The 16,537-nt window shown below is 48.7% G+C and overlaps 2 protein-coding genes across 3 annotated transcripts; one reads left to right on the forward strand and one right to left on the reverse strand.

The window, feature by feature from the left end:
- Positions 1-1,804: 1,804 nt before the first annotated feature.
- On the reverse strand, positions 1,805-4,029 carry LYPD4 (LY6/PLAUR domain containing 4). Of its 2 annotated transcripts, XM_003799454.2 has the most exons (4): positions 3,962-4,029; positions 3,629-3,772; positions 2,555-2,881; positions 1,805-2,007 (listed from the first exon to the last, which is right to left on the reverse strand). In XM_003799454.2, exons 1-4 carry the CDS (start codon positions 4,026-4,028, stop codon positions 1,805-1,807), a joined length of 741 nt encoding a protein of 246 aa, XP_003799502.1. In that variant the 5' UTR covers position 4,029. The 2 variants fall into 2 exon arrangements, with proteins under 2 accessions (XP_003799502.1, XP_012666632.1); XM_012811178.1 differs by lacking the exon at positions 3,629-3,772 and having other exon boundaries at positions 3,923-4,028.
- Positions 4,030-11,319: 7,290 nt separating this feature from the next.
- On the forward strand, positions 11,320-16,537 carry DMRTC2 (DMRT like family C2). The gene is made up of 8 exons (XM_003799455.1): positions 11,320-11,543; positions 11,623-11,786; positions 12,048-12,124; positions 12,398-12,578; positions 12,733-12,859; positions 14,315-14,375; positions 14,528-14,702; positions 16,425-16,537. Exons 1-8 carry the CDS (start codon positions 11,320-11,322, stop codon positions 16,535-16,537), a joined length of 1,122 nt encoding a protein of 373 aa, XP_003799503.1.

Here is a 16,537-nt window from a genome sequence, read left to right on the forward strand (position 1 = left end):
GGTTGGGTGATATGCCCAAAGGGTTCATTAAATTATACTCTATATCCCATATTTTGTTACATATAATCTTTTGTATATTGTAAATATGTCCCCTCTCTGGTATCAGGATTGGAATTATCCATTTGGCATACCTAGGACACCACTCCCTTTGTCAATTCCCTTTGAAGGTTGTGGAGGTCCCCACTACCTTGGCTACTGGGATTAAGCATGACTTGGCCCACCCAGGTCTTGGCTGAGTTCTCTAAAACTACCTACCAGCCCAGCTGCCCAGAAGTTAGAAAAGGGTAGGTGGAGTCCACTGACAAAACTCATCCCCAAAAAGCTCTTCCATGACCTAATAGCCCCTTGCCATAGGCTCTGTGGTCTCCATCCAGCCCTATTCCACTTACCATTACTCCCTTTGGCTTCCCCTCCCCTTCCAAAACCTAGATTGGTAATGGAGGTAATTGGGGCCCATGGCAATCAAGACCTCATGCCAGTCCCATTTCTGAGGCCAGTTCCAGGCATCTGTACTTCACATCCCACTGTCTCAAGAAGTTGACAAAGGTGAGTTCTGTGGTCTCAGGTAGTTAAGCCTGTAAAATGGAAATATAGAAGTGGCAATATCTACTTAATAAGGTTGTAGTAAGGATGAAATGATGCACAGAAAATGCTTCACCCACAGTGGAAATACCCTCGGGCCCGCCCTCTAAACCTCATAAGATAGTGGAGAAAATTAAACTGAGACCTTGCAAATAAATGGCCTTACACAGACTCTCCCGTCCCTATTCCCCACCCCTAAACACCCCCCCACACACACACAAACACTCAGACTTGAAGTCACGATGTTGCAAAGTAGGTGTATCTGCTGCCCCCTTGTGGTCCGAGAGAAGAATCACATTGTCCTCCTCTCCGAGGAGCCCAGAAACTGAACTTCAGTGAACACCAACCACACCAGTCCTGCTCTGTCATCTCTCTTTCTTACTTGCTAGTTTTTCAAAGAAATGATTACTGGGCAAAGGAAAGCAGCTCAGGCCTCCAAATCTTCCAATGAAATTCCCTCACCAGGAACAAAGATCTCCAGGAGGCAAAGGAGATGCTACTCGAGGCAGGTAATTTACTCTAGAGCAGGCATCCTCAAACTATGGCCCACGGGCCACGTGCAGCCCGCCAAGGACATTTATCCGGCCGCCGGGTGTTTTTGCCACCGCTGCCAGTCCGGCTTAGCAGCCGACTCATCCCGGGGCCCACAGTCTGGCCCTCTAATGGTCTGAGGGACAGTGAACTGGCCCCCTGTTTAAAAAGTTTGAGGACCCCTGCTCTACAGTCAGTTTCTTTTTTGCAAAATAGGGATAAAAGCCCTCTCACTAAGGTCTTGTAAGGATTAAATAGATTTGGTTCGTGAACACTAACACAAACAGTAGCACAGTATCTGACACACATCGAGTGAGTGATCACAGTTAAAAAGCACCCTGACAAAACTCAGCTCTACCTCAGAAGATTCTTCTTTTTAGAGAGAAGGAAATCAAAGCACAGAAAAGAACAGAAATTTAGCCAGCATCTTATAAGTCTAGAATGAACCCAGGCTAGAGCTCAGGCCCCCAAAAGAAGAGAAAGGAGAAAATGAACACTTGATTTCCCCCAGTTGCTGGGCCCAGCACTGTCACTTTGCTGGCTTTCTCTGGGCTCTCCCCTCACGTCCTTGGACATGCCTGGCCTTCCTCACACCTTCCACACTCATGGACCACAGGACAAAGCAGAAAGGTAACTCTGTGACTTTATTTGGTTATACAAAGAGATCTGAGTGTTGGGGCCAGCTAGATGGTCAGTCTCTGAAGGCAAGTAGGAGGCCTAAAGGGATGCCCCAAGCAGGGTGCTGCCTGGAAGACCCTGCACTAATAATCTGGGACTTCTCTAAGATGTTGAGGACCTCGGTCACTCTGATGCTCCCAATATGCTGAAAATCTGATAAAAGCTGGTGATGTTCACGAGAACAGCCCATGAGGAGGAAGGTGGAATTGAGAGACCCTTTAAGGAAGAGAGAAAGTCATCAGGAACACTTTCTTTTTTTTTTTTTTTGAGACAGAGCCTCAAGCTATACCCCTGGGTAGAGTGCCATGGCATCACAGCTCACAGCAACCTCCAACTCCTGGGCTCAAGCGAGTCTCCTGCCTCAGCCTCCCAAGTAGCTGGGACCACAGGCACCCGCCACAACACCTGGCTATTTTGGTTGCAGCTGTCATTGTTGTTTTTGGTAGGCCCAGGCTGGATTCGAACCCACCACCTTAGGTGTATATGGCTGGTGCCTTAGCCACTTGAGCCACAGGTGCCGAGCCAGGAACACTTTCAAAACTCAGAGCCCTGCCCTCTTCCCAGGCCCCTCACAAGCCAGGACACCTGTTCTCCTACCAGCGACTTGGGTACTGGGTGCCTTACCCCTTGCTCTTTGGAATTCATGTACCTGGCCCTCTGCAACCCCAATCCCACCTCCAGATCCCACCAGCCTCTCTCAAAGATGTGAAGACACTAGTAACTGGCATAAAGTAGGCATCCGACAAAGTTCCTCTCCTCTCACCTGCCTGAAATTTTAAGGTGGAACTATAACACACAGGTGCCATGTAGGGGCAACCATCATTGGTGACAAAATTTGGGAGGCAAGTCTTAGTGTGCATGCCCACGCAGGTTGGGCACGTATGCGTAGAAGAGGCTACAGACTTAGGACCTTTGACCCTTAGTTTCACAAACGGCTCCAAACTGGTAAGGTTGTTGCAGAGATAAGTCCGGCAGACTCGGCTATAGGAGGCAATGGACACTCCAGGTGGGGAAACAAGGTAGGAGACTTGCGGTGGGTAAGACGAGGCTAAGCTGCAGCCTTTAAAACCCACAACTCCTCTTCTGGACCCTGAGGAGCACAGGATTAAAGAACTCTGATCAGTGTCATTGGCCTCACTCACAGTCCCCTGCCCCTCGATCTTCTTTTTGTTTTTTTAGACAGTTTCTTACTATGTTGCCCTCGGTAAAGTGCCGTGGTGTCACAGCTCACAGCAACCTCCAACTCTTGGGTTTAAGCGATTCTCTTGCCTCAGCCTCCCAAGTAGCTGGGACTACAGCTGCCTGCCACAACGCCCAGCTATTTTTGTTGTTGTTTAGCAGGTCTGGGCCAGGTTCAAACCCACCGGCCCTCCTCCGACCCCGGTGCATGTGGCCAGCATGGACACCAAACCCCTAACTGCTGAGCACGGACACCAAACCCTCTTGCTCTTCTTGTACCCTCCCTGCCCCCTCACCAGCTTTGCTTCTGCTCCCATGTCCACTCCCAGCAACCTCACAGGGCTCAGATTTGGAGTCTCCGTCTATATCTCCTCGTTCTTCTTCCCACAAGGCCCCACTCTTCTCTCCCTTGTGCCCATCCTTTTCTCCTCCCCCAGACATCCTCCTCCTCCAGGTATCTGCTTACCTCCATCCTGCCCTCTTATCTGGCCCACACCACAACCAGCTGGGTCCTGACCTTCTCCTGCCAGTGTCCTGACATTATTCCAAACATCTAATGAAGTATATGGAACTCTATTCCAGAGACCCTGGGTGCTGGGACTGAAGCGGAAGGTTAGAAGAACAAGAAGAGAAATGTGTCAAACCCACTCCAATTTACCTGCCTCAATGAACACTAGCGTCTCTTCGCAGCCTTCTCTCTGCTTGCACACCATACTCCTCATCAGAAGCCATTCCCAGTTGTGGAAAGAAACAGCTCTGAAGGCTGAGGCTGTTGCTTCATAGCACAAAAGAGCTCCAGCCCCTAAAAGGAGAATGCACTTCCAGTCATTAGCCCCTCACATCGCATTCTCAGCCCCTGAAATCCCAAGAGTTCAGCCTCCACAAGGCCTGTCCCAGGAGGGACCTAGACAGCCAGCCCTCCTCCCCCAGTGATGTGAGTCCAGCCTCCCACCTTCTAGGTTCTTATAGCATCCAGCCCCATGGGACATACGAGGCAGAGTGGAGATGGCCCCTAGGAGGCAGAGCAGCTGCATGGGTCTCAAATGCTGGGGTCCCATGATCTTGGTCTGGGTCTTGGATGCTGACCCAGTTTCAATCTGGGTCCCAAGCTCAGTTCCTGTCAGTCCCTGAATTCTTTGTCCACCTGCCTCTGGGTCACTGTTTCTGGAGCAAAAAGTTGACTGGGTCAGTTTCTGGGACATAGGTTCCCTGAGACCTTCAGGGACACAGGTCCTCCTAACTCCATTGTCTGCCCTCCAATCTAAACCATACTCAGTATATTAGCTTTTCAAAGCACAACTCTCCCCTCCCACTTAGATCCTCCCATTGGACTTAGTGCTCAGCAGAGGATGCTGGCTCATCCAGACAATCATTATTCTACAGGCTGTTCTCCAGCCAGAAGCAATGAGACCAATACAACAAACGGGCACCAAAACTCCTGTGTGCACGTTTTAAGTATCCACATATTATTAAATAAACTTCGGTTCAACACAAAAATTTAAAAAGTATTTAGAAATGGAAAAAGAAATACTACATATCATACACGTACACAGAGACACACACACACACACACACACCTGCATGTGAAATCTATTGAAAACCAAATAAGGTCTGTAGTCTTGTTAAGTGTATTGTACAGATTATCAATTTCATGTGGTTACATTATGGTTATATAAAATGTCTCCATGGAGAAACTGGAGGAAGGGGTTCTATGCACTATTTTTGCAACTCCCTGTGAGCCAGTAACCTTTGCAAATATCCAAAGTTTTTTTTTTTCTTTTTTAACCTACATGTCAGGCCAGGTGTGGTGGCTCACGCCTATAATCCTTGACTTTGGAAGGTCAAGGCAGATGGATTGCTTGAGCTCAGGAGTTTGAGACCAGCCTGAGCAAGAGTAAGACCCTGTCTCTATTAAAAATAGAAAACTAGCTGGGCATTGTGGCAGGAGCCTGTAATGCCAGCTACTTGGGAAGGTGAGGCAAGAAGATTGCTTAAACCCAGGAGTTTGAGGTTGCTGTGAGCTACAATGATGCCACAGCACTCTAGCCTGGGCAACAGAGTGAGACCAAGTCTCAAAAAAAAAAAAAAACCCACAAAACTACGTATCAAAATTTGGGACATGGCTAAAGCAGTATTTAGAAGTAAATTTATACTTTTAAATACAGTTATCAGAAAATAAAGAGATTTAGCTGGGTGTGGTGGCTCACGCCTGTAATCTTAGCACTCTGGGAGGCTGAGGGAGTAGACTGCTGTGCTTACAGGTTCAAGATCAACCTGAGCAAGAGTGAGACTCTGTTTCTAAAAATAGCTGGGGCTCTGTCCCTGTAGCTCAGCAGCTAGAGCACCAGCCACATATACTGGAGCTGGCGGGTTTGAGTCCAGCCTGGGCCTGCCAAACGATGACAACAACAACCATAAATAGCCCGGCATTGTGGCGGGTGCCTGTAGTCCCAGCTACTCGGGAGGCTGAGGCAAGAGAATCGCTTAAGCCCAAGAGTTTGAGGTTGTTGTGAGCTGTGATGCCAGAGCACTTTACCCAGGGCAACAGCTTGAAACTCCGTCTCAAAAAAGTAAATAAATAAAAATAAAAATAGGTGGGTGTTGTGGCAGATGCCTGTAGTCTGAACTACTTGGGAGGCTGTGACAGAAGAATCACTTGAGACCAAGAGTTTGAGGTTGCTGTGAGCTGTGACACCAGGGCACTCTACCAAGAGTGAGAAATGAGACCGTCTCAAAAAAAAAAAAAAAAAGATTTAAAAATAAATATATTCATGATTAGCTGAGGTTGTACAAGGGACAACAAGGAAAATCTTTCTCCACAAAAATAAAAGAATGAAAAGAAGGATGAGGGCAGAAATCATTTAAATAACAAACAAAATTATTACCAAAAAGAATGACTATTTCACTACATTAATGAGTTCTTTGGCAAATCTGATCAAGAGAGAAAATATAAATAAAATACATAATGAAAAATGGTAAGTAACAGACAGCAGATGTTTCATAAACAACAAAAGTATCACTGGTCAGGCACAGTGGCTCACACCTGTAATCCCAGAATTTTGGGAAACCAATGTGGGAAGATCACTTCAGGCAAAGAATTTGAGACCAGCCTAGACAACATACCAAGACCCTATCTATCTCTACGAAAAATAAAAAACAAATTAGCCAGGTATGGTAACACACACCTATAGTCCCAACTACTCAAGAGGCTGAAGCAGAAGAATCACTTGAGCCCCGAAGTTTGAAGCTGTCGTGAGCTACAATCACACCACCTCACTCCAGCTGGGTGACAGAGTGAAACCCTGTCTCAAAAAAACATTAATTAATTAATTAAAGTATCATTAACAACTCTACATTTATAAATTTGAAAACCTAGATGAAGGAGATAAATTTCTAAAATAAGATTAAATGCCAAAATTGGCATGAGAATATATGTAATGCCTTAAGCCAACAAGAACAGTCAAGGATCTCCTGCAAATAGACAAGAAAAAGAGCACAATGCTAATAAGCAAATAGGCCAAGCATACAAAGAGAAAATCTTCAGGGAAGCAAACCACAAAGGCTAACAAACATGTGAAGAGACTCTTGAACCCAACAAAAATCAGGGAAATACAATCTATAGAACTGTTCATCTATCAGACTGGTAAAGATCAGTAAGCTGGAAAAAAGATAAGCGTTGACAGGAATGTGCAGATATAGGAATCCTTGAGGCTAGGCACAGTGGCTCACGCTGTGCTATAATCCTAGCACTCTGGGAGGCAAGGAAAAAGGATTGCTTCAGGCCAGGAGTTCAAGACCTGCCTGAGCAAGAGCGAGATTCATCTCTACAAAAAAAAAAAAGAAAGAAAGAAAGAAAGAAAAACTAGCCAGACGTCATGGTGGGTGCCTATAGGACCAGCTACTTAGGAGGCTGAGTCAAGAGAATCACTTGAGCCTATGACTTTGAGGTTGCTGTGAGCTATGAGCCATGGTACTCTACCAAGGGCCTCAAAGAGAGACTCTGATTCAAAGAAAAAAAAAAGGAATCCTTGTGCACTGCTGCTCATGGGTAGTATCGGGAGAAAGGGATAGGACCCTCTTCTAGACCCAGAGGAACAGAGGAGTTCCGATCAGTGTCTCAGTTCCAAAGCAGCAGTACGGGGGGAAGTCTGACAATACTTAGTCAAATTCAGTTTATATATACCAACTACTGGGATGCCCCAAGTACATAAAACCAGAATTTCCCCCTTTACCTACAAAGGAACATGGACAAGGATGAAGCATTTTTGTGGTGATGGTGAGTTGAGGGAACAGGAAAGCTGTCCTCGTGAGATGAAGGGAATACACAGCACAGAGGGGCCTCACACCACAGAACATCAAGCAGCAGGTGGAAGTAGCTGATTAGACCTACACATGTGTACATAGAGGGTAAAAGCACGGTGCTGATTATTTCAAACAGTAAAGACCATAAACTCACTTGCATAAATTAAAAACTCACTGACAAAAACACTACACATCATGGGAGAACACACACAAACCAAGAGATACACTAACCACCACAGAATGACTGCCTATGGCAAGGTTCAAGAATAAAAATGGAGGCTCGGTGCCCATAGCTCAGTGAGTAGGATGCCAGCCACATACACTGAGGCTGGCAGGTTTGAGCCCGGCCTGGGCCTGCTAAACAACAATGACAACTGCAACCAAAACATAGCCAGGTGTTGTGGTGGGCACCTGTAGTCCCAGCTACTTGGGAGGCTGAGGCAAGAGAATCTCTTAAGCCCAAGAGTTTGAAGTTGCTGTAAGCTGTGACAGCACAGCACTCTACCCAGGGCAACATAGTGAGACCTTGTCTCAAAAAAAAAAAAAATGAATGAAAATGCAGACTGGGGATTCATGAAAATAACTAAAAAATAAATATGAAAGAGCTCATAGGTTCATAGGCTTGAGACTCCAAGATAGACCAAGGTTGGAATCTGTACCCCTCTACTATTAATAGCTGTGTGATCTTTACAATTTGTTGAACTCTGAGTCTGCCTCATTTATGAAATGGACTAATAATCCATCTCATGAGATCACTGTGAAGATCAACAAAGTTCCAGGCTACTGTGAGTCTCTCGATAAATGTTTGTTCTCCTGTGTCTCTTTCTTGCTCCCTTTCTATTACCTACAGGGTCAAATTCAACCTCCTTAGCCGGCACTCAAGCTTTGCGTCAGTCCAGCCCAGACTGGTCCTAAACAGCCTTTCTAATTTTAATCTAACACCACTTCCCCCAAACAGCAGTACAGCTGGGGGGCACTTCTGCCTGGAACGCCACACACAGACACCCTCTGTGATCCCCAAATCTGTGATGAACAATACGCTAACACCTGCAGAAGACACGGAACATGGCAAGAAGGGGAGGCTGCAAAGGATTCCCAGAGGGGTTAGGGCCCAAGGCACACACCAGCCTGGGGTGCAGAACAACAGGACCCGGCAATCTGAGCACAAGTGGGGACACAATCACAAAAGATTGGAATGAAATCCTCCAAAATAAGAATAAATAAAATAAGGCCAGGAGTGGTGGCTCACACCTGTAATCCCAGCACTCTGGGAGGCTGAGGTGGGTAAATTGCTTTAGCCCAGGAGTTCGAGACCAGTCTGAGCAAGAGTGAGAACCCATCTCTACTAAAATAGAAAAACTAGCCAGGAGTTGTGGCAGGTGCCTACAGCCCCAGCTACTCGGGAGGATGAGGCAGGAGGACTGCTGAAGCCCAGGAGGTTGAGGTTGCTGTGAGCTATCCAAGCAGCACTCTATCCTAGGTGACAGAGTGAGACTCTGTCTCAAAAAAGGGGGACGGGGTAGTCAGAGGGGATGCCACCTGCCACCCCTACAAAACAGAAACCTACACAGCAGCAGGTGCAAACTGACCTCAGACCCGGCAAGGAGGCAGAGGAGGACCAGCAGAGACAAGAGGAGGGGGGGAAATGAGGCACAGGGCACAAAGATGGGACTGGTGGCAGCAGGTCAACCCCAGAGGATAAAAAAAGGGAAAAGAAGACAGGGAGAGACCCACAGGGAAAGGGGGACAACAAAGAGAATGAAGAGGGAGGGAAAGCGTGAAAGACTCTACTAGGGATACACCGATAAGGCAACGGGGGAGCCCCAAGAAAGGGTGAAATCCGAGAGGGAGATGCGTGCTCGGGGCTCAGAGGGACAGAAAAACTAGAGGCGTCTGAGAAAGCCAAGAAAGGAGGAAAGGGGACCAGGCTATTAGAGAATGAAGCACCAGGAGAAAGAAGTTGGGAAAGCAGCGTGACTGTAGGCGGAAAGAGTGAAAATCGAGGTTAGCAAAATCAGAAGCAACAACCTGAAGTTAGAGCCCCGGAAGACTGCATAAAAGGATAAGGGAGAAGGGAATCTCAGGCACCAGGTGAGGAATGAGAGAAAACACGAGAACCCAAGCAGCGAGCACAAGCCACCCGAGCAAACGCAAGCCACAAAAAAAAAAAAAAGAAAGAAAGAAAGAAAGAAAGACAGAACGACAAAAACTGCGCATGCGCACACCCCACAAGTAGCTCTGGGAGGGCCGTTCCCGGTGGGCGGGACCAGCCTCAATCCCAGAGGCAGTACTCGACGCCCCATTGGTCACCTCCCCCCAGAAGGAGAAGAAAGTCCACCCGGGGGGAGGGGTACAAGGCGCGAGACTCAACTCGAGGCGTGATTGGCTGGCCTGATAGTCTGACGCGTGAAAAAGCAGCAGAGAGGGAAGGGGTGGGTCTTCAGCTCAGGATCTTGAAGCACATTGGTCGTCCGCCTCGGGTTGGAGGAGGCAGCACTTGAAGTTCATTGGTCCTTGTGAGAAGGGGCGGGAAAACCAGCGCGAGCTTGGCCGTTCCTCTGTACCCTTTCTGGCCTGGTACCTTGGCCTCCTTCTGATTGAGTGTGACACTGCTCGAAGTTGTGGTAACCACAGGGCCGGCTGTGCGAACACGGCTCCTCCCCTCCTCGCCACCTCTTCTCTCTCTCTCTGACGCTGGACTCCTCCTCGGCTTCCCCCTCGCATCCCTTCCTCGCGCACCTCTTCTCCCCTCCCCCACGCCGCGGGCCCCTCGGCGCGTTCCCAGTGCCCCGCCCCCTCCCTAGGACCCTGGAGGGGGGTGGCCGCTGCCTGGTGTTTGAGGGGGAAGGGTGCATGGAAGGGGGCGCATGAGATAAGTTGTCAAAGCGGGCACAAGAGCGTGAAGCTCTGGGTGCAATGACTACACGGGTTTGCATGAGAACCTGGACCCTGCCAGTACGGGAGACAAGTTCAAGCCTTGGTAGAGGGCCTTTGCCCTAGATCCGGGTGTGGTGCATGGCAGGGGCTCAGCAAACATTTTTGAAATGAATGGGAGTGAATGAAAATAACTATTGAAAGTGGGGCAGGGAATCCTGAGAAGAATGTAATTATGGGGGTCTGGGGGCGCAAAAGGATTCTGATGTCAAAGGGTGCAGGAACAAACTGAGAGCAAGGGAAAGGGGAGAGAGGAGATTGACCCGGAGATAAAGAGAGATAGAATAGGGAGCGTAAAATATCTATAGGAATTGGATAAAAAAGCATGAGGATAGGATAAGGATGGTTAAAGAGGGTGCCAGGAAAGACCGATGGATGGAACACGAAAACATGGAAAGTGGGGTGTAAGAATCATTTAAGGGAATGTGAGGGGCTTCAGGATGCCCGAAACTGGGATTGATGCGTGTGGGAAACATGCAGGTGAGAAAAGAAAATACTGTTTGAGTTGAAAGAATACAGAAGAAAGAGGCGGCCAGTGAGGCAGCTCAGGCCTGTAATCCTAGCACTCCGGAGGCCAAGGCAAGTGGATTGCTTGAGTTCAGGAGTTTGAGACCAACCTGACCCAGAGCAAGACCCCGTCTCTACTAAAAACAGAAAAACCAGCTGGACATTGTGGCAGGTGCCTGTGGTCCCAGCACTCTGGGAACCTGAGGTGGTGAATCTCTTGAGCTCATGAGTTCAAGACCAGCCTGAGCCAGAGCAAGACCCGATCTCTAAAAATATTCGGGCATTGTGGCAGGTGCCTATAGTCCCAGCAACCCAGGACGCTGAGGCTGGAGGATCGCTTGAACCGAAGAGTTTGAAGTTGCTGTGAGCTTTGACAGAACAGCACTCTACCCACAGTGGCAGAGTGAAGCTGTTTCAAAAAAAAAGGAAAAAGGAGAAGGATTTTTCTGAGGAAGGAGGATACCTATGAAAGGTCTTGGGAAGCAAAGGGGAGAAGCTAAAGTGAAAGCGGAGTCCAGAAAGTGGGCAGGGGGAAAACACAGAGGCCAGGAGGTCTGGGTTGGGGGCCCTCACTCATCCTGACCCTGTGCTCCTGCTTCTAGATCCATGGAACCCAATGAGATGCCTGCTGACCACCACTGCCCCTCCGACTCAACCCCAGTGGCTGAGACCAGACCCCCTCAGGGCATGGAGCTTATCCCCAGGAGAGCCATCAGTCGCTCTCCAACTTGCGCTCGCTGCCGCAACCATGGTGTCACTGCTCACCTCAAAGGCCACAAGCGCCTCTGCCTCTTTCAGGCTTGCGAGTGTCACAAATGCGTCCTCATCCTGTGAGCATGAGATCCAGGAGGGGAGGAGGATGGACCACCTCGTAGGGGCAGCTGATGGGCCAACCCTTCCCTTCTTTAGGGAGCGCCGGAGGGTCATGGCTGCCCAGGTGGCCTTGCGGAGACAGCAGGAGGCCCAGCTAAAGAGGCACTTGGCCCAGGGACTGATGAGGAGAGGGGCGGCCCCTCCCAAAGCTCCAAGCCGTGTTAAGAAGGGAGCCAGTCAACCAGGTGAGTGTCTGCCCTGTGAGTGTCTCTGGCCAGGGATGGGGCAGAGATTTGGGTGGAGAAAGCAGAAGTGGGGAAGAGTCCCAGCCACTGAAGTGGTGTATGATTTTGAGCAGTGTGTTTCTACTCTCTTGGGCCTCAGACATCCCAGTGCCAGGAAGACACAGTGAGATCTGCTGGTAGAAAGTGACCAGAAGAAGATAAGAATTCAGTTTAGGGTTGGGTAGGGATTGGGGTCAGGACAAAGTGCTCACTAGACCTCCTCCTGGTTCTTCACAGCTGGAAAGGAGAACATAGCACCCCAGTCTTTGACCCCTCATGGGACAGTCCCACTGGCGCTGACACCCCCTGGGAAGGTAAGGAGAGCCCAGGCCCTAGGCAGTGGTTTCCACTGTGGCTTCTCCCCAGAGCCTTTCCTCTTTTCCCTCAATACTTGGCTTCTAGCCCTAGCACTGACTTGCTATATACTTGTGGACAAATCACTTCTTTTCTGTAGGCAAAATGAGAGAGTGGGACCTTAAGGCCCTCCTGGCTCTAAAGTTTTGAAGTTCTACCCCTATCCTAGAACATGTCCACTCCTTCTTTAGCCTTGTACCCAACCCCAACCTTTGCCCTCTACCCTGCAGGAGAACTCCCGGGGTCCTCTGCTACTCAGCCGCCCCCCAGAAGCCTTGCCTTTGCCCTGGACTCCAGTGCCTCCAGGCCCTTGGGCCCCTGGACACTGGCTATCTCCAGGCTTTTCCATGCCACCTCCAGTGGTATGTCGCTTGCTATGCCAAGAACCTGCTGTCCCTCTGCATCCTTTCCCTGGTAAGATGATAATTCAACATTTATTCAAGAGATATTTGAGTGCTGATTTGCCATGTGTCAGAAAGGGAGGAGGAAGAGGATACTGGTGGGGACAGAGTGGACAGAAACCATAACCTTTGACCCCTATATAAGTGCATTCTCTTACCCTTCTTAGGCTTTGACCCTGGCACCTCCCTCCGGCTGCCTACTCATGGGCCCCTCACCACTTGCCCTGGATCTCGCCCTGTATTGACAGCTCCTCTTTCTGGAGAGCCTCAGGGGCCCTCTAGCCTACCCCACACGTGAGTACAGAAAGGAGAATGTATGTCATGAGACTAAGCCTGTGCTGATGATAAGATCTCAGACTAATAGACAAAGCAGAGCTCTCCTAGTGCCATCATTTCCTAGCTGTGCTGTGAACCTTTGGACAAGTATCTTTACTTTTCTGAGTCTCTTTTGCTATTACTAACTCTTGAGTTATCATATGAATTACCAATAATGTATGGAATACAGCTAGCAAAGGCTTTGGCTATTAAATTCTGTTTAAACAGATTTGGTGGGGTAGGATTGCCTGCTGAAATGTGGGGCAGGAATGGTGAGAGTCTCAGAGGCCTAGGAGAGAAGCTAGAGGCCATTAGGGAAAGCTTCCTAAAGGTGAAGCAGGTTATCCTTCAAGTTCTGTAGGAAACTGGGGGGAGAGGAACCAGACTCTAGTAGGGCAGTGACAGTAATCCTTCCATGTATTTTGTCAATTTATTTTTTTTAATTAAAAACTGATGCCAGGCATGGTGGCTTACACCTGTAATTCTAGTGCTTTAGGAGGCTGAAGAGGGAGGATCACTTGAGGCCAGGAGTTTGAGAGCAGCCTGGACAACATAGTAAGACCCCATCTCTAAACATATATATATATATATATATATATATCTTTTGAGATAGAGTCTCACTTTGTCTCTCTTGGTAGAGTGCCATTGCGTCACAGCTCACAGCAACCTCAAACTCTTGGACTCAAATGATTCTCTTGCCTCAGCCTCCCAAGTAGCTGGGACTACAGGCGCCTGCCACAACACCTGGCTATTTTTTAAGAGATGAGGTCTTGCTCTGGCTTAGGCTGGTCTCGAACTCATGAGCTCAGTCAGTCCACCCATTTCAGCCTCCCAGAATGCTAGGATTACAGGCATTGAGCCACTGTGCCCAGCCCTAAAAATATTTTTCTTATGGGTGGTGCCTGTGGCTCAAGGAGTAGAGCGCTGGCCCCATATGCTGGAGGTGGTGAGTTCAAACCTAGCCCCAGCCATAAAGTCCAAAAAAAAAAAAAAAAAAAAGGGAAAAAACATTTTTCTTAATTTAGGCATGGTGGGGTATGCCTGTAGTCCTGGCTACTCAGGAAGCTGAGGTATGAGGATCATTTGAGCCTGGGAGGTAAAGGTTGCAGTGAGCTATGTTTGTGCCACTGCTCTCCAGGCTGGAAGACAAAGCAAAACTCTATCTTATAATTCAAAAAAAAAAAATTACTGACTCCAGTGATTTTCTGTAATCTTTATAGTAGCCCTGGGGAAAAGCTGGTAGAGATTTTCACCTTACAGAAAACAAAGCAGGCCAAGACAGGGAGCAGGGTTTGTCCAATCTCACAAACCCTAATGACCTAGCAGGCTCTTGGATTCCCATATCAGCATATAGCAAAATCCTGCCCCTCTTTCCGTGTGTTCATGTCTGTCCATGTTTTTAACCACCATGATATCTTCTGTCCTTAATTCTAGATGCTCAACTCTGATACTCCAGTCCTGTGGCACCTCAGACCCTCTTCTGCTACAGCCACAGGTCCTGGGAAGGAAGTGGGATCCAGGATCCTGGGAGGAGGTTGAAACTGGGGAAGGGAACAGCAGGAAACCATAAAAGAACTAGGCACTGAGGCAACAGAGGATGAAAGGAAGTAGGAGTTCCCAGTCTGCTTCTCTCCCTTTTCTTTGCAGGCCCCTGGAGCCTCTCGTCTGACCTGGACATCTGCCCCCTCAGAAAGGCAGCTGCAGCAGGAAGCAGCTGAGGCCCTTGTGGGCCTGAAAGATTCATCCCAGGCTCCCCGCCTGACCCCTTCTGTACCCCCCAACCCTGCCTGGATTTCCCTGCTTCACCCTTGTGGCCCACCAGGTAACCATAGCCTGTTCCCTACCTGAAAGGAAAGGGTGGGATAGGGATGGTTGGGAAATGGAGGTCACTGAAGTAAGCAGGGACTAATCAAGGAGATCAGGGATCAGCAAGTTCAACATCTTCAGGGCCAGGAGCCTGAGGACCTGGCCCTTTGATTGTAATGGTGTGTCATTCGATGGATCTGTTTTATCAGTTTTGCATTCAACAGCAAATATCCAGTTCCCTGACATCGAGGAAAATGAAGCCCTGAGAGAGACAGGGACTTACTCAAGGGCATATAGTGAAAGAGAGGCAGACCCTGGTCTCTTTTTTTGTTTTGTTTTTCTTAGAGACAGAATCTCACTTTGTCACCCTCAGTAGAGTGCCGTTGAGTCACAGCTCACAACAACCTCCAGCTCTTGGGCTTAGGCAATTCTCCTGCCTCAGCCTCCTGTGTATCTGGGACTTCAGGCGCCCACCACAATGCCCCACTATTTTTGTTGTTGTTGCAGTTTGGCTGGGGCCGGGTTTGAACCCGTATATGGGGCTGCACCCTACTCACTGAGCCACAGGTGTCACCCAAGACCCTGGTCTCTTGACTCCAGCCCAGTGCTCTATCTAGACCAGTGGTTCTCAACCTTCCTAATGCTGCAACCCTTTAATACAGTTCCTCATGTTGTGGTGACCCCCAACCATAAACTTATTTTCATTGCTACTTCATAACTGTAATTTTACTACTGTTATGAATCGTAATGTAGATATCTGATATGCAGGATGTATTTTCATTGTTACAAACTCCCCCCAAAGGGGTCACAACCCACAGGTTGAGAACTGCTGCTTTAGACCCAACTTGCCTGCTGAAGTCCAGAAAGGGGCTGAAGAGGTAACAAGGGTCTGTCATGGGAGGAGGTCTGATAACTGCCTTCAAGGAGCTTCCATTCTGGTTGGGGAACCTGGATACCTTTACGAGACTCAGCCAAAAACCTGGAGAAGACTGGAGGAAGCTTGAAGAGAGAGAAACACCTAGGGTGACAGAGAGGAAAGCTGAGAATTCCCCTGTCAAAATAGCGGGTGGGGAAGACTGGCCTGGTAAACTGCTGGAACAGAAAGAGATGAAGCTGGAGAGGCTTTAAACATGGAGATCTAGCACGTCAGGCTTAGGAGACTCAAACAGCAACTGTGTGTGAAGGGGAGTTAGGGAATGTTTCTGAGCTAAAGCAGCAACAAATTCAGAGACCCTGGATTTAGAAAAACAAGTATTGTGGTTTTAGTGGAGGGATTGGAGGAAGCAAGACTGGAGGTGGGAAAATCAGCAAGAAGGTCTGCATAGAAATCAGGTGAACAGGGTGGTGCCTGTGGCTCGGTGGGTAGGGCGCTGGCCCCATATACCGAGGGTGGCGGGTTCAAACACAGCCCAGGCTGAACTGCAACAAAATAAATAGTTGGGTGTTGTGGTGGGCACATGTAGTCCCAGCTACTTGGGAGACTGAGACAAGAGAATCACCTAAGCCCAGGAGTTGGAGGTTGCTGTGAGCTGTGTGACGCCACAGCACTCTACCGAGGGTGATAAAGTGAGACTCTGTCTCTACAAAAGAATAAAAAATAAAAAATAAATATTCAAAAAAAATAAACGAAATCAGGTGAACAAGGGTGAGGTATGAATTGGATGGAGTAAAAAGCAGGTAGTTGGGAGGGGAGAGGATGTGACCTGGTCCTGCCCCTTTCCTTCCTGTCTATATACAGCTCCTGCTGGAGGAAGAGGATTCCAGCCTGTTGGCCCCTCTCTCCGACCCAGCCCAGCCCCTGCTGTTGCTCTGCATATTGGGCGTCTGGGGTCCATCTCTCTCCTGAGCTAG

This window comes from Otolemur garnettii, unplaced genomic scaffold (assembly GCF_000181295.1).
Source record: "Otolemur garnettii isolate 467f Iridium unplaced genomic scaffold, OtoGar3 scaffold00152, whole genome shotgun sequence".
In the NCBI taxonomy this organism is placed as follows: Eukaryota; Metazoa; Chordata; class Mammalia; order Primates; family Galagidae; genus Otolemur; species Otolemur garnettii.